This window comes from Sciurus vulgaris (genome assembly GCF_902686455.1).
Source record: "Sciurus vulgaris genome assembly, chromosome: 9".
Lineage (NCBI taxonomy): Eukaryota > Metazoa > Chordata > Mammalia > Rodentia > Sciuridae > Sciurus > Sciurus vulgaris.
The window spans coordinates 88,100,698-88,128,633 of NC_136469.1; the positions used below are offsets into that span (position 1 = coordinate 88,100,698).

At 36.8% G+C, this 27,936-nt stretch overlaps 1 protein-coding gene across 7 annotated transcripts in view; it reads right to left on the minus strand.

Annotated features, from left to right (window-relative positions):
* The window catches only part of SLC4A4 (solute carrier family 4 member 4), a 327,400-nt gene that overhangs the window by 63,849 nt on the left and 235,615 nt on the right, over window positions 1-27,936 (minus strand). For all 7 annotated transcript variants that reach the window (XM_079152708.1, XM_079152712.1, XM_079152710.1 and 4 more), the window contains 3 exons: window positions 24,224-24,357; window positions 18,481-18,752; window positions 3,336-3,406 (listed from right to left, as the gene is read on the minus strand). In XM_079152708.1, coding sequence (XP_079008834.1) covers window positions 3,336-3,406; window positions 18,481-18,752; window positions 24,224-24,357 — 477 coding nt within the window. The remainder of the gene's footprint in view (window positions 1-3,335; window positions 3,407-18,480; window positions 18,753-24,223; window positions 24,358-27,936) is intronic.

The following is a 27,936-nucleotide window of genomic DNA, read 5'->3' on the forward strand; positions in this document are numbered from 1 at the left end:
CGTGAGCAAAGATGCTGATGTGGGGACACACAATGCTTCATTTGCTCAACCAGTAAGGCCTTTATTAAAAATGCATAAATGCTCACCAGGGGGAGGAGCTAACCGTACGCAGACCAAACAGGTTGAAGCAGATTGTCCGCGTAAAGGGGCAGTGAGAAAAAGAAGATGTAAAGGACATAGGACAAAGTTGCACTAAAATGAGGGTCTTCGTTCAGGTCAATCTCCTAAAAACTGATTTTAATCTACTTTTCTGGCTTTCATTTTCAAGAGAATTACACTCCTTACACTGAGTAGCTGTGCTTCAAATTCTTAACAGTAGAATGTATGCTGACTGATTTATTTTAAAATGTAAAATACCATAGCACCCTTCCCAAATGAAAAAGTACTCTTACTTTTTTTGAGGGCTGGGGCAAATGTTGAGAGTCATTAAGGTGAGGTGGTGAGCATGTGGGAGTCCTTTGTACTCTTCTATTTTAGTGTATATCTGGAAATTTCTGTAATATTTTTGAAAACAGGAGCACATGTATCCAAGGAGATTTAAGGACAGAATGGTTTTTACACTTGACTTTCTCAATGGAAGAAAATCACAAGGATGCTATGTACAAGGAGATTAATATGACATTCCGTTTCCCATGAAAATGAATGTTAACTCCTAGAATCACCCTGAAGGTACATCAAATCAAACCACTTTTGCTTCCATGTCTGACTGTCAAGCATAATTTATGTGACTGTAATAGTTCTTAGTCCTATGATTAACAGCATCACTGTGTGGACATGATATGCTTCACTGGATAATATAAATATAATAAGCAAAAAATAAATAAAGGTTCTCCATTACTCTCCTTGATACAATGTGTCTTTTTACATATAATCATATAATCTTAATAGAGAAATTAAGCAAAAAATGATCTCCCAAGGCTAGTAAGGTTAGGAACAAAACAAGATACAGATCATTCCATGGGACTTTCAGGATGAGAGAAATGCTCTTTCTCTTGTTTGGATGGTAGTTGCATGGGGTATACAACTGTTGAAACTCAATTCAATGAATACTTCAGAACTGTGTATTTTAAGGGATGTCTCAATTTAATAAATAATTTTAAAAAAGGAATCTGATGTGAAATAACATTCTTTCAATCACCTGCTCAGAAGAGACTGATAATAGAGTTTAAAATCTGGGCCCTTTTTGAGAGCTGGAAACTGGAAGCCAGCAGATCTTAATGGTCCTCTTTTAGGTACAGCATCCATCCAGCTATGGCTGGTTTCAAAGTTTTTCAAGGACCTTCTTAAAAAAAATTCAGGGTGGGGGTTGTGGCTCAGTGGCAGAGCACTTGCCTAGCATGTGCAAAGCACTGGGTTTGATTCTCAGCACCGCACATAAATAAATAAACAAATAAAATAAAGGAGCACTGCCAAATTAATATACATATATGTATATAAAAATTTCATTTGCAGGTTAAAGGGAAATGACAAGTGAGAAATCTATAGGAAAACTGACTTAGGTGATGAGACAAAATAAAAACAGAATGGCTTTAACAATAAATGGAAATGCTGAAAATCCTGCCTTTTTTTCTAGAGTTCTAATCTCCGCTAGATGTTTGAATGTCCCCTTTTCCTGCTCTTTCCCTCTGAAACATACCCCTATCACCAGGAAGAAGAAAGCTTGTCTTCATGCTAATGAAGCTGAAGGGAAAAGACCTCCCTTCCTCTGACAGGATGCTCTCAGGGCTCTGTGAGAGGCAGGCGTGTTGGCCCAAGGGCTGCATGTCACTTTTACTGCACCTTCTCATCATCTAATTATGACTGAAATGAAAAGAAAGAAATGAAGTCCTGATGACTGTGTGTCCTAGGAAAGGTTCAGGATAGCAGAGCTGCCATGGTCAAGCAAACAGAAGACTCACCAGTCTATCAAAAGCGGTGGTTTCTAATTTCTCCTCCCCATTAACCTCTGCGTTATGGAGGCAGCATGATCTAGTGGTGTGATCATAATAAAGAGAATAATAACATACCCAATGCTGGCAGAGAGATGACTATGTGCCAGTCTGTGAAGCATTGCTTATCTATTAACTTGATCTTTAGGCTACCTGTGAACTAAGTACTATTATCATCACCATGGTAAGATGGGTCACTGAGAAGTGTCCATAGCCCATTAAGTTTAGGGGCCTGCATTTGAAACCAGGCAGTCTGGCACAAAAACTCAATCAAAGTCCTTCTACATGAAGCATTATGCAGACCCTGTTTTCTCTGTCTCTCATAAACACACGCACACATACAATCTAACACAAAGAATAGAGAGGTAAGGTTTGAAGAAAGAGAAAACTCTAACACTATGGAAAGAAATCAAGAGAGCCACAGAATATGAAAATAGAGAGAAATGAGGTCATGTAAGAGTTGCCCAGGAAGGATACAAAACATCTCTAAAAGGGATGTTGTGGGCACTCACTACATAATATCTGCAGAAGTGTTCTGGTCTCCTGAGAGATGGGCACTCTATCAATACTAGGTATTATGCTTTCTGTCTTTAAAACTGAGAGATTGATATTCTTTGGTAAGAGTCCATATTCAGCATAGAAGGAACACAATTAGAAGCCTGAAATGGCACTTTTCCCTTTTTCTCCAATACAAAAGTCTCCTTCCAGTGTGTGACCTTCCATGCAAAACAGCTCATTTTTAAAGCTTAGTTCCAGTCCCTTAAAGATCCTTGGTTACAAGCCATGGGAAAGGATATCATGTGATGGAGACAGAGTCCTTTCTAAGTGATGGGGGAAAAGTCCTGCTACAATCTCCCTTAGTGAAGAGAACACAGCACCATTCGGTTAGTCAGAAGAATTCTTAACCATGCTACAGAGAGGACACCAGATTCTCTTTTCCACAGCTCTCATTTTCCTTGTGAAAATATTTAAAAGTCACAATTAATGAAAATAGAAGTTAAATTCTTTTTTTGATGGGGGGTGGTGGTGCTGGGGACTGAACTCAGGGGCACTCAACCTCTGAGCTATATCCCCAGCCCTATTTTGTATTTTATTTAAAGATAGAGTTTCACTGAGTTGCTTGGTGCCTCACTTTTGCTATAGAAGTTAAATTCTTATGAAGATTTGAAAAGCATATGTTATACAAGTAAATTGTGGCTTCAATTTCTTTTCAAAAGAAGGAAAAAGGTTAACTAGAGCAAATAAAAGTGTCCTTTTTCTGTCTCTCCACTACCAATGATTATTAAATGTGCATTCATGTTAGGATTGCAGAATGGGAGAGATAACCTCATACTATGAATATTTTTATTACGAAAATTATATAGTACACAGTCAGCAGACAGGTGGTTTGAAATTTAAGTTACTTACCATGTCAGTAGAAGAAACAGTTGGAAAATCCTCTGGGGCCAGTGTAGTATCATTAGATATTGAGATATTAACTGTAAGAAAAGGACAATTGGACAATTTTTGACAATATAAATAAAACAGAAATGATCTAAAAGTAATAATTATGTTTTTTTTAAATAAGGTCAGGTATTAAAAATGTCTTCCAATAACAACAAAAGAGCACAATTAATTTTTATTTATTTTTTATTATAACTGTTCACTTTTCATCTAGGTAGAATAATCAAAGATTTAAACACATATGTTGTGCTCTATGATAAGAAACAATGGCAAATAATAAGGAAATGGAATTAAAATTTGTTTCAGTTAAAAAAAATCCATGTTACTAAAATACACTCAATATATCTTAACTAATGAAAGAATTGACTGCTAATGACTAAGTTGATCACTGGCTTCATGTACAGTGAAATCTCACAAATTGGACTTTCACTAAATAAGAATTAACTAATTTGTAACTTTTAGAAATTTGGACCACATATGAGAAAGTATATCATGGCAAATGTGTGAAAATAAAGCGCTAAATAAATAATGTAAATTTAATGGGAAACAATATTTAATCTAATTTAAAAATTATTATAAAATGTGGCATCATTTCTGTATTTAAGATATCACAAAAGAACTTAATTTGTTTGTTAAAACAGTCTTCCCCTTGGAAATATTTTATTCATTGAAAAAAAATTTATGGATCTGAAAATTAAAACACAATATTTTTATTAAAATGTGAGCCAATTCCCAAAAACCAAAGGCCAAATGTTTTCCCTGATAAGTGGAAGATGATATATAATGGGGACTGGGGGTGAGAGAAGAATGGAGGAACTTTAGATTACATAGAGGGAAATGAGAGGGAGGAGGGGGTGGGGATATGAAAAATGGTGGAATGAGACAGACATCATTACCCTATGTACATGTATGATTACACGAATGGTATGAATCTACATTGTGCACAACCATAGAAATGAAAAGTTGTACCCCATTTGTGTACAATGAATCAAAATGCAGTCTGTAAAAATAAAAAATAAAATAAAATAAATAAAATAAAATGTTTATCAGATAAATCTCCCTTCTTATGAGAAGACATATACTATAAAATAAATTGTAGCTCACAGAATATCCTCAATTTATGGAAATACAAAATCACAGTTATCATTTTTTGTCTTTGAGGATCTCATAGTTCATTTAACATTTAAATTGCAAATTAGCATGGTCCCCACCCCAACCAAGTTCTTAACCTTTTTTTTTTTTAATTTTTGTATTTCCCTAAACATACACACACACACACACACACACACACACACACACACACACACACACACACATATATTAGTTGTAAGTGGACACAACACCATTATTTTATTTTTATTGTTGCTGAGGACTGAACCCAGGGCCTCACACATGCTAGGCAAGCCTCTACCACTGAGCCACAACCCCAGCCTTTGACCTGTCTTTTAATTTGCCATGTTTCAGATCCTACTGTTACCGATCTTAAAAGAAAAACACATTGCTATTTATTTGGTGGATGACATTTAAAATATGAGATCCATGATAGGAGAAGAGAATAACTTTGTTTTCTACTTTTTCCCAGAAACTAATCAGCCTGGGTCTTAACTAACAAGAAGTCAAAAATATGTTTACTGTCAATAAAGGAAGCTAGGAAAATGGGTCTTTCATGACACAAAAAATAGAGCAGATAAAGGCAGAAGAAAGAAAATAAGGAGTTCAAGCTAAATAAGAGTAAATATTTAATCTAAGTGCAAGTTTTGCTCAATTTTTGGAATACACTCTGATCTTTGAAGTTTCTGCATTGGAAAACTATTAGCCTAAAGGTAAGGGTTGTCTAGGATTCCCTAACATAGGCACACTAGATATTTTCTTATTTTGTTTCTTTATAAACCAGAGAGAATCAAATAGACTAAAAGACATCTGGCCTAAACAATAAAATTAAACAAGAATCCATTCCCAAAAAGGAAAATGTTAGTAAATTATTATTACTAATAATTTAGTAGGTTTTAATTACTATTTTATTCTAAAAAGCTCAAGTATATTTTATTAAATTACTCCACTTGTTCATTTAAAAACACCCTAGAACATCTTATAGGCATCTTTTTATACCTGATTTATATAATAGACATCTGGACTCTAAAGCAAGACATGGCAAGTTACTTTCCCAGAATTACAGAGTCAATCAGCGGCAAAGCTGGTCCAAGATCTCATTCAACATTTATTCTCCTCCTATCCAGTTTCTAATCACAAAAATCAAGATGATTTATGTGGCCACAGAACTTAAGCAATGTAGGATAATACTCGCCCATGTTAGATGATGTGACATCTCAGGTATGAGCTGAGATGTTTGATCCTCTGAGCTTTTGAAGAAACAGCATATGTTACGTCAGTCACTACTATGATGGAGAAGTTGCTCTTCCTGAGCTAAAATCTTTAATTAATTTCATGAGCTTCCTTCACAAGACATTGAAGGTCTTTTAGCAACATGATTTTCTACATTAAAAAGGGTTAAGGAAAGGAATAATGGATAATAAAGGCCAGCAATGTACTAAAATAGGATTCCAATCTGGACATTCAGTAATTGCTCTCAAGTTTTGGATGCACATCAATTCTGCTCATTTAGATTTTTTTATCTTTTCATTTTCCTCTAAGACAAACTATTAAAGTACACTGGCTATCAAAAATCCCAGAAGACCAGCATCTAAAGGACAAAAAAAGGAAATGATACTTTCACTACGTATTTTAATAAGCAATAGTTTCAAAAGAAACACTTCAAAATAAATATATAAAAAAACACTTCCATGAATAAATATTGGCAGGTGTGGTAGGGTCCATAAATAAGATTAAAAGTAAATTTCTTTAGGCTCACAGATGGGAAAATGATCGATTACAGCTGGAAGCTTGGTCTACTAGAGTCATTGGTCACCACTTGAATCCAGACACATACGGTGCAAATGATTTGGCAACCAATTGTAGAATGATCTGTTTATATGGAATCTGTGATACCCTTGATTAAAACTGTGGAAAGGTCAAATGGAAAAACCAAAATACACTCTTGTGTCTATTTGTTCAGCACCATGGCTTATGAAGCAAAGAATTTCTTTACTCTAAGAATTTGGCTAATTTAGATTGGATCAAACACTCCTAGGATGGTCACATCCCACACTTGGTTTCAGGGAGTTTCCACAGGTGGATGGTTTTCTGTTACTTGAATTTTCATACTCTGTTCCTCCTTACCATGTATCAGATTCCCATGATCCTCTGGAAGGGGAAAATGAATATTGTCAGTAATAAACATTTTAGAGTGTGTCTGTGACTTTTCCAACTAAGAGATCAAGCCTGGCTTTAGCTGTGGGAGCTGTAGGAGGAAAAAGAAGGTGACATCCAGGTTTCAGTGTTGGTACACCTCCCACACAGGGAATATTAGTTGCACTGCTAAAGATTGCCCCTCTTCATCCTCTACCAGGAACCACACATAGCTCTTCTGCTTTACACAGTAGCAGGAACTGTGCTGTCAGGAATATGCACAAGCTCACTCCAGGCCATGAGGTCAAGCAGGAGCAACAACTGGCCCAGAGGACAGAACCGTCTGCTTCAGTGGACCAAACATCACGATGTAGAGAAGGGAGTATCAGGCAAACTGGGCTTGGATTCCGGCTCCCCACCTTCTGAAAACAGCACCCTCAAACTCCCTCACCAATAGTCTTAAGGAAGTTACTTCACTCCTCACAACCACAGGACTCTCATTTGTGAAACTGGATTTGAAAACACATACTTCATGAGGTTCCTGAGCAGATTAAATATACAATGTAGGCAAAATTGTTAACACAGTGCCCAGTATCAGGTGAGACCTAAATATGCAGTAAGATTACTTCTAGCTCTATGACCCAGAGAAAGCAGAATTTGCTTATGGAAAAAGAGTCAGCTACCTCTCAAGGTTTATGTGATGATTAGATATACACAAGTAGTGTTATTAAAATACAGTTTACTAAAATACCCCAAGATCCATTTGAAGGATACTTATTAAATATTAGCCCAATCTGAATATGTACCTTCAACATAGTTTCTTGGGATTATAATAATATGGAACTGATTAAACTGAGGTGAGCAAAAGAAATTTATGATTATTCTCCATGATGACAAAATCTTAATGTTTTATCCCATTCTGTTTAAGTGGCATCTTAAGGACATTGAGTAACTAGAAAATAGATGCAGGATGAAACGGAATACCCTCTTGCTACATGGTCATGTTAAATTGATTGAAGGGTTCTAGATACTTGAGCACACTAGTATCTCTTGATAAAGTCACATACTTGTGCTTCAAATTTCTAGGTCAATAAAAAGGTGAAAATGGCCACTGGAGGGATAAGGAAGTGAATCAAGAAAACTCTGAGAACCAGCTGCTAGGGAAATGACCTGCCACTTTCTTAGCCTTAAGTTCTACAAAATTAATAGTAAGTTTTTCTTTGCTTTCTCTTGTTCCTACTCTTTTCATTTGCCTAAACATCTTTCAGCAGAGCTAATGCTTCAGATTTTCTCTGTGGCTAGGCAAGTTCGAGTTGTATCTTCAAGGCACAGGCGCTCTTTCCACCAGCTTGCCTAGAATGCTCTGCTGGAAGTTAAAAGAGCTGACTTACTGTGAAGCTGGATATATTTAGTCACTATTGCCATAAAAACCTCCCCATACCCACCTATCATTATATTTAGAATGTGTTGTTCTGGGGAAACTTTTCCATATACATGTTTTATACAAACCCAAAGCTGGAGAATTTTGCAGGACTGGTGATAATCCAGATTCACTGCCTTCCTTTTCTAAGTCCCACAAGAATCATGCAGAAACTGCTAAACTATCATCTTGAACAGCAAGAAGAAGCTAACATGATGGGTGCTTCAAGTATCTATGGTTTTTCTCAAAAGACCATATTACCAAGAACGATAAAACATCAACTATGCTGGTGAAGGATTTTCATAAGTGTAAGCTGAAAGTTACATCAAAATTTGTACTTCCTGGCTTTACCACTAGTCCATAATTTAATCCAACTTCACAAAAAAAAAAAAAGTAACAATACACAATAAATGCAAAACTGCACATAAATATGGTACAGTTGATGGAAGATAAATTAGGATTATCTTTTTTCTTCATTGTCTTTTAATGGGCTTTCTAAATATGAAACATATTGACTATAATATTAGACCAACAGGGGACCCAATCCAGCAGTTCTTTTTAATGGTTATAACACATTGGTGAATTGCACTTATTAGGATAATAGGAAAATTATACAGAAAAGAAATAATATTGGAATTCCATTTCAGTAACAACTGTTTTAGAGCATTTAGAAGTCTTCTCACGCTGTGAATAAAATAAAGGTATAGAAATGGAAGCCATGGCTACTAGCAGTCACTTGGCTTGGTCTCATGGTTTCACACAAGGAAAAGGTGATCTTTTACTTAGACTATAGACAGTGACACACTGGAAGCCTGGGAAAGAATTTCCCCCTCTTAATCACTCATTCATTATTAAGCATGTTCTCCCTGGAACAGTCAACAATGAATCAATAAAATATATCCCCTCTGTTAATAACACAGTGTCTATCCCCTTGAGGCTATTTTTTCTTGCTTTTATAATTTGTCACTTTTAGCAAAGCATTTTTCTCTTCCAGATATAAAACCAACATCTGGTTAGAAAATTTACTTTGAGTCTTTCTAAAATATTAACATGCCCTTGAGAGTATAGTCAGTTATAGCCTTTACACATTAGACAAGTGAACAGAGATATTGGAGTACAAATTTATTTCTGAAGTCAAGGTCAAATGAAAAGTGGGCCTCCGTTTATTTGGAAATAACAGTATTTTACAAACAACACCTTTTATTAAAGTAATCTGTGTAGATATATATTCAGGTATAGTACTTCGTCACAGTAGCACAATTCAGAAAGCAATGAAACATCCTCAGTAAATATCTGACGATGGATGGAGAAAGAAAAAAGGGCAGGAGAGAAAAGAGAAAGTGAGCTTGTCTGTGTCCTTTTTCATATTTATAAAACTTTATCATTAGTTTTTTAAAACATTTTTATTAGTTATAGATGAACACAATACCTTTATTTTATTTGTTCATATTTATGTGGTGCTGAGAATCCAACCTGTGCCTCACACATGCTAGGCAAGAGCTCTACCACTGAGCTACATCCCAGCCCTTACCATTTGTGTTTTTTTTTTTTTTTTTAAATTTAAACAAATGGGATACATGTTGTTTCTCTATTTGGACATGGAGTCAAGGCATACCATTTGTGTAATCATAAATTTACATAGGGTAATGTTGTTTGATTCATTCTGTTATTTTTTCCCTTCCCCCCACCCCCCACCCCTCTTTTCCCTCTATACAGTCCTTCCTTCCTCCATTCTTACCACCCTCCTTATCCCTAACCCTACCCCTAACGCTAACCCCTCCTACTCCCCATTATATGTCCTCATCCGCTTATCAGCGAGGTCATTCGTCCTTTGGTTTTTTGAGATTGACTTATCTCACTTAGCATGATATTCTCCAATTTCATCCATTTGCCTGCAAATGCCATAATTTTATCATTCTTCATGGCAGAGTAATATTCCATTATATATATAAGCCACAGTTTCTTTATCCATTCATCAACTGAAGGACATCTAGGTTGGTTCCACAATCTGGCTATGGTGAATTGAGCAGCTATGAACATTGATGTGGCTGTATCTCTGTAGTATGCTGATTTTAAGTCCTTTGGGTATAGGCCAAGGAGTGGGATAGCTGGGTCAAATGGTGGTTCCATTCCAAGCTTTCTGAGGAATCTCCATACTTCTTTCCAGAGTGGCTGCACTAATTTGCAACCCCATCAGCAATGTATGAGTGTACCTTTTTCCCCACATTCTCGCCAACACCTATTGTTGCTTGTGTTCTTGATAATTGCCATTCTAATTGGGGTGAGATGAAATCTTAGGGTAGTTTTGATTTGCATTTCTCTTATTACTAGAGATGTTGAACATTTTTTCATATATCTGTTGATTGCTTGTAAATCTTCTGTGAAGTGTCTGTTCATTTCCTTAGCCCATTTGTTGACTGGATTATTTGTATTCTTGATATAGAGTTTTTTGAGTTCTTTATATATTCTGGAAATTAGCTCTCCATATGAAGTATGAGTGGCAAAGATATTCTCCCACTCTGTAGGCTCTCTCTTCACATTACTGATAGTTTCCTTTGCTGAGAGAAAGCTTTTTAGTCTGAATCTATCCCAGTTGTTGATTCTTGCTTTTATTTCTTAGGCTATGGGAGTTCTGTTAAGGAAGTCTGGTCCTAAGTCAACAAGTTGAAGGTTTGGACCTACTTTTTCTTCTATAAGATGCAGGGTCTCTGGTCTGATTCCGAGGTCCTTGATCCATTTTGAGTTGAGTTTTGTGCAGGGTGAGAGATAGGGGTTTAATTTCATTCTGTTGCATACGGATTTCCAGTTTTCCCAGCACCATTTGTTGAAGAGGCTATCTTTTCTCCATTGCATATTTTTGGCCCCTTTGTCTAGTATGAGAAAATTGTATTTATTTGGGTTTATGTCCATGTCCTCTATTCTGTACCATTGATCTACCTGTCTATTTTGGTACCAATAGCATGCTGTTTTTGTTACTATTGCTTTGTAATAGAGTTGAAGATCTGGTATTGCAATACCCACTGCTTTGCTCTTTCTACTGAGGATTGCTTTAGCTATTCTGGGTTTCTTATTCTTCCAGATGAATTTCATAATTGCTTCCTCTATTTCTGTAAGGTACATCATTGGGATTTTAATTGGAATTTGCATTGAATCTGTATAGCACTTTAGGTAGTATGGCCATTTTGACAATATTAATTCTTCCTGTCCAAGAACATGGAAGATTTTTCCATCTTCTAAGGATTTCTTTAATTTCTTTCTTTAGTGTTCTGTAGTTCTCATTGTAGAGGTCTTTTACCTCTTTTGTGAGATTGATTCCCAAGTATTTTATTTTTTTTGAGGCTATTGTGAATGGGGTAGTTTTCCTAATTTCTCTTTCTGAAGATTCATCACTTATGTATAAAAATGCGTTGGATTTATGAGCATTGATCTTGTAACCTGCTACTTTACTGAATTCACTTATGAGTTCTAAGAGTTTTCTGGTGGAATTTCCAGGTTCCTCTAAATATATAATCATGTCATCAGCAAACAGGGATAGTTTGAGTTCTTCTTTTCCAATTCGTATCCGTTTAATTTCTTTGGTTTGTCTAATTGCTCTGGCCAGAGTCTCAAGAACGATGTTGAATAGAAGTGGTGAAAGAGGGCATCCCTGCCTTGTTCCAGTTTTTAGGGGGAATGCTTTCAGTTTTTCACCATTTAGAATGATATTAGCCATGGGCTTAGCGTAGATGGCCTTTACAATGTTAAGGAATGTTCCCACTATCCCTATTTTTTCTAGTGTTTTGAGCATGAAGGGGTGCTGTATTTTATCGAATGCTTTTTCTGCATCTATTGAAATAATCATGTGATTCTTAACTTTTAGTCTGTTGATATGGTGAATGACATTTATTGATTTCCAAATATTGAACCAACCTTGCATACCTGGGATAAAACCCACTTGATTGTGGTGCACTATCTTTTTAATATATTTTTGTATGCGATTTGCTAAAATTTTGTTGAGAATTTTTGCATCGATGTTCATTAAGGATATTGGCCTGAAATTTTCTTTCCTCGATGTGTCTCTGTCTGGGTCAGGTATCAGGGTGATATTGGCTTCATATCTCTATCTTCTTGTATTTGCTAACAGTAGCTTTGTGGCATAAAATATGGTCTATATTAGAGAAGGATCCATGTGCTGCTGAGAAGAAAGTGTATTCGTTCTTTTTTGGATGATATATTCTATATAAGTCGGTTAAGTCTAAATTGTTGATTGTGTTTTGAGATCTATGGTTTCTTTATTCAATTTTTGTTTGGAAGATATATCCAGCGGTGAGAGAGGTGTGTTAAAATCGCCTAGTATTATTGTGTTGTGGTCTATTTGATTTCTGGAATTGAGAAGGATTTGTTTGACGTACATGGATGAACAGATGTTCGGGGCATAGATATTTATGATTGTTATTTCTTGCTGATTTATGCTTCCCTTAAGCAGTATGTAATGTCCTTCTTTATCCCTTCTGACTAGTTTTTGCTTGAAACTAGTTTTCACATTATCTGAAATGAGGATGGATACTCCAGCTTTTTTGCTGTGTCCATGTGCATGGTATGTTTTTTCCCATCCTTTCACCTTTAGTCTATGAGTATCTCTTTCTATGAGATGAGCCTCTTGCAGGCAGCATATTGTTCGATTTTTCTTTTTAATCCAATCTGCCCGTCTATGTCTTTTGATTGATGAGTTCAGGCCATTAACATTCAGGGTTATTGTTGTGATATGATTTGTATTCCCCGTCATTTGACTCATTTTTGTTTTTTGACATGATTTGGTTTCTCCTTTATTTGGCTATTTCTTTAGGCTAGTTCCTCTCGTTGCTGATTTACATCGTTGTTTTTCATTTCTTCCTCTGGAATATTTTACTGAGAATGTTCTGCAATGCCGGCTTTCTTTTTGTAAATTCCTTTAGCTTTTGTTTATCATGGAAGGATCTTATTTCATCGTCAAATCTGAAAATAAGTTTTGCTGGCATCCATTTTCTTTCAGGGCTTGGTAAATGTTGTTCCAGGCCCTTCTAGCTTTTAGGGTCTGGATTGAAAAATCTGCTGATATTCTTATTGGTTTCCCCCTGAATGTAATCTGATTCTTTTCTCTCATGGCTTTTAAAATTCTGTCTTTATTTTGTATGTTAGGTATTTTCATAATAATATGCCTTGGTGTGGGTCTGTTGTAATTTTGTATATTTGGAGTCCTATAAGCCTCTTGTACTTGGTTTTCCATTTCATTCTTCAGATTTGGGAAATTTTCTGATATTATTTCATTGAATAGATTGCTCATTCCTTTGGTTTGTTTCTCTAAGCCTTCCTCAATCCCAATAATTCTTAAATTTGGCCTTTTCATGATATCCCATAATTCTTGTAGATTCTGTGCATGATTTCTTACCATCTTTTCTGTTTGGTCAACTTTGTTTTCAAGATTAAATATTTTGCCTTCAATATCTGAGGTTCTGTCTTCCAGGTATTCTATCCTATTGATTATGCTTTCTATGGAGTTTTTAACTTGGTTTATTGTTTCCTTCATTTCAAGGATTTCTGTTTGGTTTTTTTTTTTCAGTATCTCTAACTCTTTATTGAAATGATCTCTTGCTTCCCGTATTTGCTCCTTTAACTGTTGATTGGTGCGATCATTTAATGCCTGCATTTGCTCTTTCATCTCCTCCTTCAATGCTTACATTTGCTCTTTCATCTCCTCGTTTGCTTCCCTGATTGTTTTAATTATGTACATTCTGAACTCCCTTTTTGACATTTCTTCTGCTGTGCTGTCATTGGGTTTTATTGATATAGTATCAAGGTTTGTTTGGGATATTTTCTTTCCTTGTTTTCTCATATTGGTCAGATGTCAGTGGGACTTTGTGATATTGCAGATTTCCTCTATTGGCTTATAGTGTCCCTGTAGATTTCCAGTGTATCACCTTCCTGCCTTCAGTAGCCTGAAGTCTTGGAGTAACTTGATAATGCTGTGCTTCCGAAGAAAGCTGCCCCTAGCCCGCTACTGGTTCCAGGGCTTGGAGCTGGTTCTGTGTGGAAAGGCTCTCACTGGGGGGCCTGCTCCGAGAAGCTGGCCGTGTGGGAGGAGCCCACCGCCAGAGTGTGCAGGGCTGCCTGGGGAAGACTCCAACTGCCCTGTCCTACTCTAATAAGCCGCCCTAATCCGGGCCTGCTGCCCCGGCCGAGCTTCACCTGGTGGGGGAGACTCACCCTGTGGTTCTATTTTAGTCCGAGTCTCTCAATGCCTCCCCTTCTTGAATCCTGGGTTCTGGAGCGACTGGAGATGCAGTCACCCTCTAGTCCGCCATCTTGGATTGCCTATCATTTGTTTTTGATTAAACTATGCAGATGTTTCTTAGAAGAACCAACCACCTTGCCTCTACAATGTTAAAAGCCTCTTTCTACATGACTGCACAGCATATACAACACTTTTGTAGTCTTGAGATTTAGTGGAATAGCACTGAATATTCTAACAACATGCACTCAACTCCTTAACTCGTCCCTTGAATTATAGCTTCAAGTGTTTCACATTTGTCTACAATAGCACACTGGTGGTTAATTATTTTGGGGAATAAAGTTACAGTAAAAGCCTAATTAGTATCTTTCCCTAGAAAAATTCTGAAAAAAAGTTTTAACTCCTTTAAAAAGTACAACGATAAGATTAAACTGAGTAGAGCACCTTGCAGGACAATGAGAAATGTGATAAAGAACATTTTTTTACTCATTGTCTATTAGTTTTGACAAGCAATTTTATATATACTCTGTCTCTTTAATGTTTATAGTAACCCCTGAAAGTAGGCACAAGTACTGTATAGCTAACAGATTATAAAACAAAAAGATTTATTAACCTAGCTCAGGATCACATTGCTAGATAGTGTCAGCAATGAAATTCAAACTATTTCCTTTACTGCAAAGCAGATTTTTTTATACTTTATCACAATAACAATTCTCTAGTGATGAAATGACATAGTAAGCTATCCTTCAACTGGATATATCTGTTTTTAACTTTTGGCTTTTTGAACTATCTTCTTTCTTGCACATTCTGCTATGTAACTACCAAGACAGGGTGGGAAATACAACATCCATTGCTTCTATTAATTCATAACTATCCCATTTCCAAAGAAAGGGAGATTTTAGAAAAAAAAAAAAATGCATCTACCCACGGATATCAACTTTACTAGTCAACTGTCCTTAGATCTTCAGAAAACTTAGGTATATGATTTGGGTTACCAAGCAATAATTGAGACTAAAGGGAAGGCGAAAAGGTGTGAAGAAAAGGAAAGCCCAGAAATGATGAAGTTTTCTAGAAGAGTGAGAACAAGAAAGACCAGAAGAGGAAAGATGACATGCCTTCACAGAGACAAAACGGGCATGAAGACAGTTTTCTTAGTGATTAGTGACCCCATTTGCATTTCTTTAAAATCATGTCTGAGTTTGCAGGATCACTACATCTGTGCATTGCTGGTTCACTGTTACACCCTGTCCCAGTGCTGAAAAACAAGTCATCCGCCAGCTTAAATATTATTGACTCATTGATCGAATGCTTTTACTGAGAGTGCATGTTGTGATGAAAGGACAGTCTTTTGTTGTTTTTAGAATACTTCCTCGAGCTATATGAGCAACTGTATTCTCTCACTGGCATTTTTCAGTTTGCTGTCGAGAAGTTCTAAATATATGACAGATCTAATACAGCTTGCCACCCAAACTATTAAGGTCACGGAGGAGTATTAGATTGTCTAACAGTGTTGAGGTTATGAAGGAAATACACAATCATTAGTCTTATGGTGGTTTTGTAAAACATGAGATTGTTATAAAACTATCGGTATCTGTTTGCCTTTTTCCAAACTACAGTTTCCACCTCCACAGATTAAAAAAAAGAAACAATCCCTCCTATTCATGTACATATCTTTTGTGAGTGTCACTCATCAAGACCACACCAGAAATAAGTGGTGCAGCCAACCATCTGGTTGCAGAATGGGCCAACTGTCCAACAATGAAGGATTTAAAAGGAAAATCATGAGGACAGGTTTATCATTCACACCTAAATACTAACCCTAAATTTTAATGAACAATAACAGCAATAATAATGCAACTAACATTTAATCACTTGTTAATATTATAAAATATCCTAACCACTTCAACTATATTGTCTTCTCTTTTTTATCTCTGAAATAATTCTATAACATTTAATCACTTGTTACATATTATAAAATATCCTCACCACTTTAACTATATTATCTTCCCCTCTTTTTTTTTTTTTTATGCCTGAAACAATTCTATAAGGTACACACTATTGTTAACCCCATTTTACAGATGAGGGAGGTGAGGTTAAACTACCTTGGAAAAAGGAACTTGCCCAATGACACACATTTGGCATTAGCCAACCTGGGACTTACAATAAGATTTTCTGACTTCAAAGCACTGCTATGCTGCTTACTGGTACCACCTAGAGAGAGCAGAAATTGTCAGAGTCCTTCTGAGATGACTCCTTAGTTATTTAGGACTGCTGTTTTACACAACCTGGGGAAAACAGGTCGAAGGAAAAACTACTACTTTTGAAGCCGGCCCCTTGCATATGTAAAATGGTTCAGCTCTCAGTATCACTGTTTCAACCACACAAAGATTGTTCCTGAAAGGGAAATTACAGGAAAAACTTTGTTGTGTTTTTTTTAGAAATTGAACACACTCTGAAATGTCTTCCTTGGTTTTGTATTATCTTCTTTGCCAGCATCCAATTGAAACAAGTTTCCATTATCCTAAAGTAGGTATGGGGCTGACATTAGGCACATCTTTTTGTGTGTGACAGGTGTGCTAACAAAGCCCTTTGTGGGCACCTCAAACCACAGAACAGCTGAGTGGTAGTTTTTTCTTTAAAAAATTTTGGTGGATGATTACTTGGACCTGCCTAACAAGTTATATATTTCTAATAAGTAAATAAATGCATGTGCATAAATAGAAATAAATATTTGAAAAGGAAAGTTCAAGATCCCACAATTAAATATGCCTGTCAATCCAGTATTTTGAATGGGGCCTCCCTGAGAATCCATGCTGAGTGCGTACAGGGGGTTTTACCCCACTTTTCCTCTGGAAGAGCTCTACATGGTTGTTTCCTTGGGGAGCATATTCAATTGGTTTCTGACAATATCTGTCATTTACATCCCATATTACATGCCTATACAGTTCTAAGCACTTTTTAAAGTATGAAAGATTTCAGATCAGGATACATTTTAGGACTACTAATCTGACACAACCTCCCACAAGCTATAGCATATTGTTTATCTTTTACATTCAAAAGCACTTTGCATGTGATCCATAATATAACCATATATAATTATGAAAAGGTTTTCCCTCAGAATCTATAATTCAAAGTGGATATTGCATGAATTTGCTCCGCATTGATGCCCCAGATTTATACCACCCCCAGAATAAAGTGGGACTTCTGGGGACATGGGGCCTTACTCAAAAAGTGTGGATTGTATATCAATTTTTATTTTAAGAGACGTCAACCTATAGCCAAATGTATAACTTGGAGTCACTAGTACAACTGTCGTCTGATACAAATATTCACTCCTTATTCTATCAGAGCAAATCTAAAAAAACCTTTTTTTTCAAAAGCCTCATATGAGATAAATCATTGATGAATAATTTCAAGAAAAAAATTCAAAGACAGAGTTGAACACTATTTTTGTGAAAAAATTCTGATACCGACTTAGGTTTGATAAGAAAGATGCTAAAATGTGGAGATGTATAGAATCACATTCCTCATTCCGAAGTTACTTTTACATCTTTCATGACTCTAGAATATAAATCAACTCCTAGAACATAACATGTTCTCTTCTCTTTTTTTTTATTTTTGTTTCTTCTTTTCCTTTTCTTTCTAGTTTACATTGACTATAGAGATGAACTATAAGTTTCCACTTTTATCATTAAGTGACTCAAATGTGAATTTCTTTTGTAACTTCATGTTTCAAATTATATAAGGTTAACTAGCATCTTCTTTGATTCTTCTATAAGTTTTATGATCTATTTAAAGTTTAAAGGAAGAGATCTCATAGCAATCTGTAAAATATGGGACAGAAGTTCAAAAAATTGGGTCTTTTTATCTATTAACATGTATACCTGGGTCTCCTCAGTTACCACTTAAAGCTAAGAATAATGTACAAATTAATTTCTGCAAACATTGCAGTTCAAGTTAATTTCAAAGTATTTTGAACCAGTTATGTTCACATTCCAGAGCTCCTCTTCTCACTTACTGAACAAATCACATGATAAAGACAAATCAGACTTCAAACTCAGTAGGATCATTACTCCTAGGAAATAAAATAAGATCCTTTCCTGAGGATCATGAAACCATATCAAAAATCTGTAAGCCCAGAGCTTATACTTTCCACTAAACACGACAAACACAGGCACTGAGCAAGAGGTCCTCACCTGGGTCAGGTGGCACACAGGCACAGGAAAAGTGAGTATTGTAGCCCACTTTGAAGTCGGAGTTGATGGGGTAGTAATCTGCTAGCTTGATCATCTTCTTGAAAGCATCATAGATAAAGATGAAGCTAATTAGAGAGGAGAAGCCCTCCTCTGTGAAACGAGTAAAATACTGAACCAAGAAGCTGGCATCGGTGGCTACCAAAATGAGACACAGGAAGGCTGACCACAGGCCAATCCAAAGGCGAAACTCCAAATAGTCAAAATTATGGTCCCTGCAAAGAAGGATGAAAGGCATTTAGACTCCTTCCCAATGAGACACACAAAATACAAAACTATAAATGCCTAATGAATGACTGCTAAAAGTACAAACTCACTTTTAACCACTAGATACAAAGCTTGATTTTATCCAGAAAGATTTAAGTTTAAGGGTTTGGTTTAGTGATGTTATTATGCAACCATAAATAATTCAGAAAGTTTGAGAAAAGCACATGGAAAATACTCATAATTGTATATGAACAACTCTCTAATTTTTCATTCAAAAATATGGTCCCTCCATTGGTGGAGCTCACATAGTAAACAACCTGAAAGCACAGCACTGAAAGCTGGTGTATATTTGATAAATGTGAGTTTTATCGGCTAATAAACACATTCTGGGTCCCCAAGTCACTCAGAGAGACAAACCGATAAAAATAATTACCTTATAAAATATTAAGTGATAGTGTCTTGAAAAAAGGAGTAAATAATTCTGACAAGGGGATGAGTGAAGTTGTGGGGTGGGGGAAAGGAGAAAGGTATCCAAGAATAAGTAGGAACTTTCCAAACTAACTAGGAAGAGTCAGACCAGGAAGAGAAAAGAATATTAAAAAGGGATGTGGCACAAAGTGCCATAATGCTCACTGTGGACAGGGTGCCACCAACAAGAAGAGACAAGAACAGAAACGTGGGCGGCTGTCAGATCAAGAAAGTCTTCTTGTCAGACACCACCTCTCCTCACACGGCTGCCCACAGATCTCATATCCTTCGTTGAAGTTGGGTACAAATCATCTTGTGACCACTTTTTTTCTGTCAGTGCTTATCCCATAGCAGACTCAGAATAGGTGACCTCTATCTAATGAGGCTACTCTCTTTCAATGTCCTTCCCTTTTCTTACAAGTGAATTAGCTCAGAACTTAAAACCAGGAAAAGTTGGGTCAAGTGTTGACATATTATGATTTCATGCTGATTCCCTTAAAATTATGTGAAGAGCACCTTACACTAATGTTTAACTCATAATTTATCTGCGATATAAAAGTAAATAATAACACTTTTTGCCTAGGAACCAAAGACAGTGCGTGCTTGAAGCTCTTCAGCCCTCCTTTTAGACCACAGGTTTCTGACAATTGCTAGCAATGTATTTTAGCACTTTCCCAAAGGAAACATGTCTGCTTTCTCTACCACTGACCCAGTTTGGGCTACCAGTGAGTCTTTACCTGTAAGAGCCTCTGAACTGATATCTATGCCTGCCCTACTCAAAGTCATTTTCCACACCACAGCCAAAATGGACTCTTACAATGCAAATCAAATACTTCAGCTTAAGATCATTTGATGGTTTCCCACTGCTCTCAGAATAAAATTCAAGTTCTCTATCTAGTGCAGTGCCTGGCACATATTAAGTACCCAATAAAGACTAGCTAGATGAATGAATGCAAGCCTATAGCTTAAGACTTGACTGACACAGTGACTGACATTTGCCTGTGAATATTTGAACTAGGAGATGACTGATCCTGTGCTAGCTGAACATTAACAAACACTAGAATTAACAGTTCCTTAGATACTATGATGGTTCATTTTGTGTCACCCTAACCAGGCTACAGGGTGCCTATATATTTAGTCAAACATATTGAGTGTATGTATGAGGGTATTTTTAGAGAAATCAACATTTAAATTGATGGACTTTGAGTAAAGCACATGGTGCTCCATCATATGTATGGGCCTCACCCAATCAGCTCAAGACTTAATAGAACAAAAAGACTGGCCTCCCTAGAGGCATGAGAGATTTCTCCAGTAGGCTGTCTTTGAACTTCATCTGCAACATCGGCTTTTCCTGGTTCCACAGCAGATTCAAACAGAAACACTTTAGACTCAAACAGAAACACTAATTCTCCTGGGTTTCCAGTCTGCCAGCCTGGCCTGAAGATTTTGGACTTGCCAGCCTATAAAATCACATGAGCCAATGTCTTTCCTGATATGCATCTTACTGGTTCTGCTTCTCTGGAGAACCCTTACTAACACAGACACCAATATGTCAACATGCCTCATTTTATAGATGAAGGTATCAAAGTCACTAGAAGCTAAGTCATTCACCCAATGTCAAAGGGAAGAAACACCACAGGTCTCTTTCTTTCACCTCCCTATTAGGACACAGGAAAAGGCGACCACCCACAAGTCAAGTTAGTCCTCCTCAGAACCCACACCCTGCCAAAACCTTGATCTTTGACTTTCTAGTCTTCAGAACTGTGAGAAGTAAACCGGTTTTGCTTAAGTCAAAAAATAAAAAGTACACAATGGTTTCCCTATATGACTTATACTTAGTTCAAGAGAGGGTCAGTATCAACATTATCTTCCTTTGTTTCCCTCTGCTCATGGAATTGCACAAATTAGAATACATTGCCAAAGCAGGAGGATACTGATGATGAGATAGAAAGTTATCTCCTATAGATTTTCTGCAACTTTCTTAAGACAGTTTTCTCATTCCCTTCCAGTTCCCTTTATGGCTATAACCCTACTGTCTAATCCTATGCATGCCTTTGTGAGATAAGTATACTATAGAACAAGCTGAGTTATAGGAATCTGAGATAATTTACATTATCATCCAGTGAGCTGTGAAGAAACACTGTTCTAGGACTTCTGAGCCAACAGACATTTTCCTTAAAAGTTTAAAACAATGGACTTGCCTCCCTACCAAGATGAAAGTTAGAGCAATCTTGATTTATGTAAAAATGCTAGTAGGGTCAGGCACAGGGGCACCTGCCTGTACTCCAAGCAACTCAGGAGGCTGAGATAAAAGGATCACAAATTTGAAGTCAGCCTGGGTAACTGGAATATAGCTCAGTGGTAAAGCATCTCTGGGATCAATCCCCAATACCACAAAGAAAAAAGAAAGCTACTGGTTATTACAGATTTGATGTTTACAGGTACAGGTAAGAAACACATTTATTAACTAGCTAATGGCTAGGAACACCCTAAGTTTGGGTACAAAGGGAAATGCGCAGATAAACTTCAATCTTAGAACCCAAATGATATACTCAAGTTGCTCTAAAAGCTGTACACACTCCCAGAGTGGTTCAATAAGAACAATCCAAATAAAATAATTAAGACCAATGGCATTTCATTAGAAAGTCATGTGCTTAGAGCAGCAAGAAGAGACATAAGAAATGAGAAACTTTTAAACAAGTTGGTGATCTGTAATGACTACACTGAACCTATAAAACAAGAGTTTACCTGTATCTCCAAAAATGGTAAAATATATTGGGGAAAATCTGGGCAAGACGAAGCAAAAAGGACCTCTCAGATCCTTTAGGGTGAATTCCCCAGAGGGCGATGCAACACAGAGCACTTCCCAGACTAACTGGGAACAAAAAAGCCTCTTTCCATGGGTCATCTAATGGGCTTAGGAATGGATGAAACACATTTTGGGAAATAGCAATTTACTAAATACTTTTTATCTAGACAAAATATTAGCACTGCTGCTATAACACAAGCAAATGAATACATTCACAGCACATGAATGAAATGTTTGCTGCACATTTCTCAATGATGGATTTAAAGCACGGTTTCTCAAATGTTTCTCATTGCTTTACAACTGTTTTCAAATAAATTACTTGGAACTATGCAACAGTACCAATTATGATGAAACAGAAGGGAAAGTGAGAAAGGAACTTGCTTAGTGAAAGGAAACCATCTCTATCCTACAATTATCTAAAGCAAACCAGGATGCAAACATTTTTCTGTAGATTAAGGCTCTGATCACATTTCATCCAATAAATCTTTCTGCAGAGGTTGTGCATGTTTGTTCCTGTTTATAGTACATGCTTGTTTAATCTTTCCACAAAGACTTTCTTGTCTCACAAAATGTTTTCTTAAACATATAAAAACTGTTTGACTCTTTCTATAAACTGACATGAATAACATTCTTTCCAATGTTCTTCTCAGAATTATTATGGAGATCTGTTAGTAATGTCCTACAGAAAATACACAAAATTCAAAATTTAGGACTTTAAATTCTCAGAAGATTCTTCCTAATGTTCTCAATCTAGTTTTCAGAAAATTTGGTTTTAAATTCTCATTCTCTCCTTGATCTTGGAGTCATTTGTTATGACACACACAGTTTTAAAGGCTACATTTGAGTCCTTAAGTCCATGAAGTACTATTTAGATAGTGATTTTTCTTTAATCAAAGTCCTAAAAAATGTACAATACAGAATATGGAAACTCTAACAAGGAGTGCTAGCAAGCCACATGATATTCTGCAATCTAAGCACTGAGACCTGCCAGGAAAGATGTTCACTCCAGAGGTATCAAGTACACTAGAAAGAGACCGGAATATCCCATTTTATTTTGAATCTGTGTGTGTGATAACATGGACACTTGTATAATTCAGTTAACTCAATGCTCCCCTTCCTAGAATGAGAATTTTCTAAGAGAAAATACTGGTATTATTGACGTGCACATTAGAGGTGTCTAGTGATTCCTTAAGAAGCATGGACTAGAGTCAGAAAGGGAAAAGTCAAAATCCCAACCCTTCCATGCACTGGTGATTTGGGAATTTACTTACTTGCTCTGTGCCTGCTTTCTCATCCATAAACAGGGTGCAGTCCCTATCTTACAGGATTGCTACAAGAATTAAATGAGTTTGTACATGTAAAGTGCTTATGAGACTACTTAGTATGTCATCGGCCTCAAATGTCTGTTATTATTTCAGCTGAGTCTTGAAAGCTGTCTTCGATGAAGAACACTGGAACTGGGGTTAGGAGCTGTGACCAGGTAAAAAGCATCCACTCTCTCTCATTCATGAACCATGTGACCTTGAACAAGTCATTTTATTTCTTTAGTGAATCAGGATCATAACAGAAAATGGCAATCTCAAATGGGATTCTAAGGAAAACTGAACAAAAGTGCTATTTGCAGAGGTGTAAACCAGAGAGACATTTGACAGAGAGACTAGCAATAGCAGGAAGTCATGACTAATTCCAGACTTGAAAAGAACCAGGAAGAAACAGAGTCAACAGAGTCTGGTAAGGACTAAAGGCAGAAGGTCCACCTGACACAGGCTAAAGTCTTAGGGGATAAGCCACTACCAGATCACTGTGCTAAAGCAGAAGTGAGGAAAGGCAGACACACTGGGAATTCTCTTCCTGTCCTGCTGATGCTCCTCATTAGCCAAACCCAGCAGGAAGACAGAGGGCAAATGAACCTGGGGTCTAGTCCTTAGGTAAGAGCCCCTAAGGTGCAAAGCATGACAGTAAGGGAAGAGAATGATGGGGAAACGGGAAGGCGGAAAACAACAGGTAAGACTGAGTTGAACCAAATGCAAAGAAGTGCTGAGCTATGTACTTTTAAGGACCCTTCTAGCTCTGAACCTTATCATTCCAATATTCTGGTTGATTCTTGGATCTACCTAACTGCTATTCTGTGCTTTATCTGGACTGTAAATGTTCGACGATCAAGCCATTCTAATTTGTAATTGGGTGTGTATATATACATACTTGCTGAAATTAAACAGAAGCCTCTCAAAAACTAAGACGGGTCCCGTGCTGCTTAAAATAGTGAGTGGTTGACCCGCAAAGAGACAAAAGACAGCTCCAGAGACAGCGGTGCCCAGGAAACTCTCCAGTACACCCTGAAAGAAAGAAAATACAAGTGTCAAATGAAACACATCTATTTTTCTTCCATTTGTGATGTCAGCGAGAAAACGAAACTACATGAATATGTTGTCATGAGGTCTCTAGCAAACAGACCAAGAATGAAGAATAAAGACTTACTGATATAAACACTGCTACCATTTATTTCATCTCATACACAATTAGTCATTCTTCCCTAGTCCAAGGGTTGGATTGCTCCAAAGAACTATAAAGTCTGTAATGACTGGTATATAGAACATAAAAGGTAGATCTCAGCCTTACTTTAAAAAGCTGAATTGATGGCTCTGTCGATAAAATAACATTCTGAAATCCCACCACATGGGTAGAAATCACATGGTACTTCTTTAAGTGTTTTAGCCTGATTTCACCTTGCACGGAGTAGGCACTTTAAAGCAGCTATATTTTATGCAAAAGCTGTATTTTTTCCTTCAGAAAAGCTTTTGAATGAAGTGGGAGCAAGGGGATTTTTTTTAAAAAGTGATTTACAACCCATCATACAATTTCTAAGACACCAATTTCAAAAAATATTCTCATTGTATATTCACTGACCAATCTAAATTTATATAAATTCAATTAACTTTATATGTTAAGGAAACAAATGTGCAGGAACATGAATAGCTAAATTTGTATGGACATATCTATGGAAAACAATTCACAATTTTCCTTTAGCATAAGAACAAAGAACACGTCATCAAGTACCAGAGACTTATAAAATGGCCCTAATTTTCTTAGTCATGTCACTCAGGACCAATGCTTTCAATGATAAACTGACTTGTTTATTTTTCATTGTTCAAACATCAGTTAGAATAGCACATGTGTATTTGTAGGAAAGGTCTATCTGTAGACTTACAATAATATTTTACCAAGGCACAGTATTTAAATGGAAAAAGATGACAGGGACCATTCATTCACACAAAAAGTTATAAATCTGAACACTAAAATTTATAAAACAAAACATTTTTCAAAATGGACAAAGTTATGCAGCTTTAAAAGGTACAATATACTTAACAGTAGATTAATTTACACGGTGGAGAAAAATTATGTGATATCTGTGACTGTGTGTGTGAAAACAAAATATTATAGGAATAGGTCCCTCTTCAATTCAGCAATAAATTACCTGCTCTCAGAGGTTAATTTATGTTACACAAACATGCCTCTTAATCTAAACCACCCCCAGACTGGAGCAAAGTAGATTTCCAGAGAATGTGAATGACCCTCATTCATTTTCTGGGTCCCCAACACCCTAGTTAGCCTATCCTGCTGTCAGTCCCACGAGGCCATGTCTTTCCACTGTTCCCAAAGTTCTCCAGAAACTTTTCATTCACTTATCATCTTTAGAGAAACTATAATACACAGGAAATGATTATGAAGAAATTGAGTTTTGGAGATCAATTTATAGAACTTAAGCACACTAAGTTCCATCTCCATTTAAAAGCCACCCTAAGGAGACCTTCACTGTAGTGATAACTCAAAATATATTTTAATACCACTTCAGAGCCAGCAACTTTCTCCCTGGAGTGATATTAGCAGGAGCAAACCCTCCTCTTTTAAACTTAGAGTTTGATTCAGAAATCAGATGATAATATATTAGAACAGCACTAGAGTTAGCACTAGATAACCAACCAGAGTTGGGGTGGAAGTGAGTAAAAGAGTCAGTAAGACTGACTTCTCATATGGCAAGTAACACCACTCTGAAATAGTCTAGACAGCCCTTGTTCATGGGAAAGTCTAGGTTTGAAGTCTGGCAGGAGAGTCTTATTAGGGACCCCACTGACATGGATGGGAGTTCCACAGCATGACTGAAGGATATCATCTCAGTATTTACATACAGTCCAGTTCACTGTTCCTCACAGGGACAAAATTAGAATATCAAGCAACACTAACAGAACCAAAATGCCCTGCAAATAGCATTTGCCTTGATTTCTCCAATGTTTAAATAATAAGATTCAGGCGGGTTAAATGATACGAGCATGTAATGTGGCACAAGAACTCTTTGGCATACATACCTGCCCAACCAACTTAATCCCTGGCAAGGATTAAAGGTGTGCCAGGCTATAATTTTCTTAGACATACAGTTTTTCACCTCCTGAGCAGATGGTGGGTTTTTCATGTCTTTCTTCCTTCCTTCCTTTCTTTCTTTATGCAACTTACATGAAAGTTTTAGGACTTGAATGTTCCATGGGGAGGACAAGCCACATTCTAGGCACATGTGACAGGCAAAGATACAACTCATCATTCTTTATCAGGCACAAAGGAATGCCTATTTCTCATAATTATTGCAGAATTAAAACATGGCTCAGGCTGTATGTAAGAGAAAAAAAAAAGAATGTACGAGATTTAGGATTCTCCACTTGGCAGAGCTATTAATCTCTGCAACGGCAGGAAGAGAATCTTCTGGTGTCTTCCATCAGGCTATCCACCACCTGCCACGTGCTCTCCAGGCTCTCAGCAAATGCTAAAGGAACCAGAGAAGACAAGCCCAAATGGATACCCTAGGTCTACTTGTCAAAGGTCAACAGCCATCGTTGCTCGTTCAGTAAAGATAGCAACCAATTTCTTCCAGAATATGGCTTTGATTTATGGAAGCCATGTTACTATTCAAAGGCAGATTATTTTTATTTCAGTACTTGATCCTTTGGTGAGCACTACAGTTTCCATTCTGTGGCTCACAATTTTGAAACAGACAGGTGATTTATTATACACATTGCACTGGAAACTTGCTTAAACTCAGGGCTTCCAGCGTTTCTGAGAAAAGAACTATTTTCACCACATCTTGACATGTCCTTCTTCACGATATAGAAATTTTTAAAATAATCTCATGTGATGAAAAATTATATCTAGAGTTTAAAACAGCTTATAAGGTGAACTATCAGAAACCTCTTTTCTGATTTATTATATTCAATATTCACAGATATAAAAAGGAAAACACTGTATGGATGTGTGTTTTTTAATAGCCATGAAGTCACAGACACATCTATACCTGATTTCTCTGAGGAGCAAACTCCCTAGCCTTTCAGGACAGGGCAGCCAGCTGAGCTTTGAGGTGTGGGAGAATTAGGAGCCACAAAGAGCTCCAGGACACTCTGCTTGGGCTTTCATTTTATTTCACTTCTGATGAGGCCCGCTGTGGAACAGGGGGAAGAGCAAACAACTGACAGGCAGGAAACCTGAAGTCTAGACTCTTTTGCTCCTGGAAAACTTAGGACTCTCAATTCACTTCTATCAATTTTAGTTTCTCCATGTAAGACAAAAAAAAAAAAAAAAAAAATTGAGATAATAGACTAGACCAATGGACTCTGGAAGCAGACAATCCCAAATTGACATCCAGACTGTATCATTTCCTTTATCAATGACTTTAAGCAAGTTTCTTAATCTCCCTGATAATGTTAATGTGCGCACTTGATCAGACAATGTGTATAAAATGCTAAGCATAGTCTCTGATGAATGAAATCTTTGGGGACAATAATAATCACATACATAATGTACTTATTTAGATATAAGAAGAAGAAGTTAGACTAGATGATCTCCAAGATCTCTCCCAGGCTGCTTAGCACATT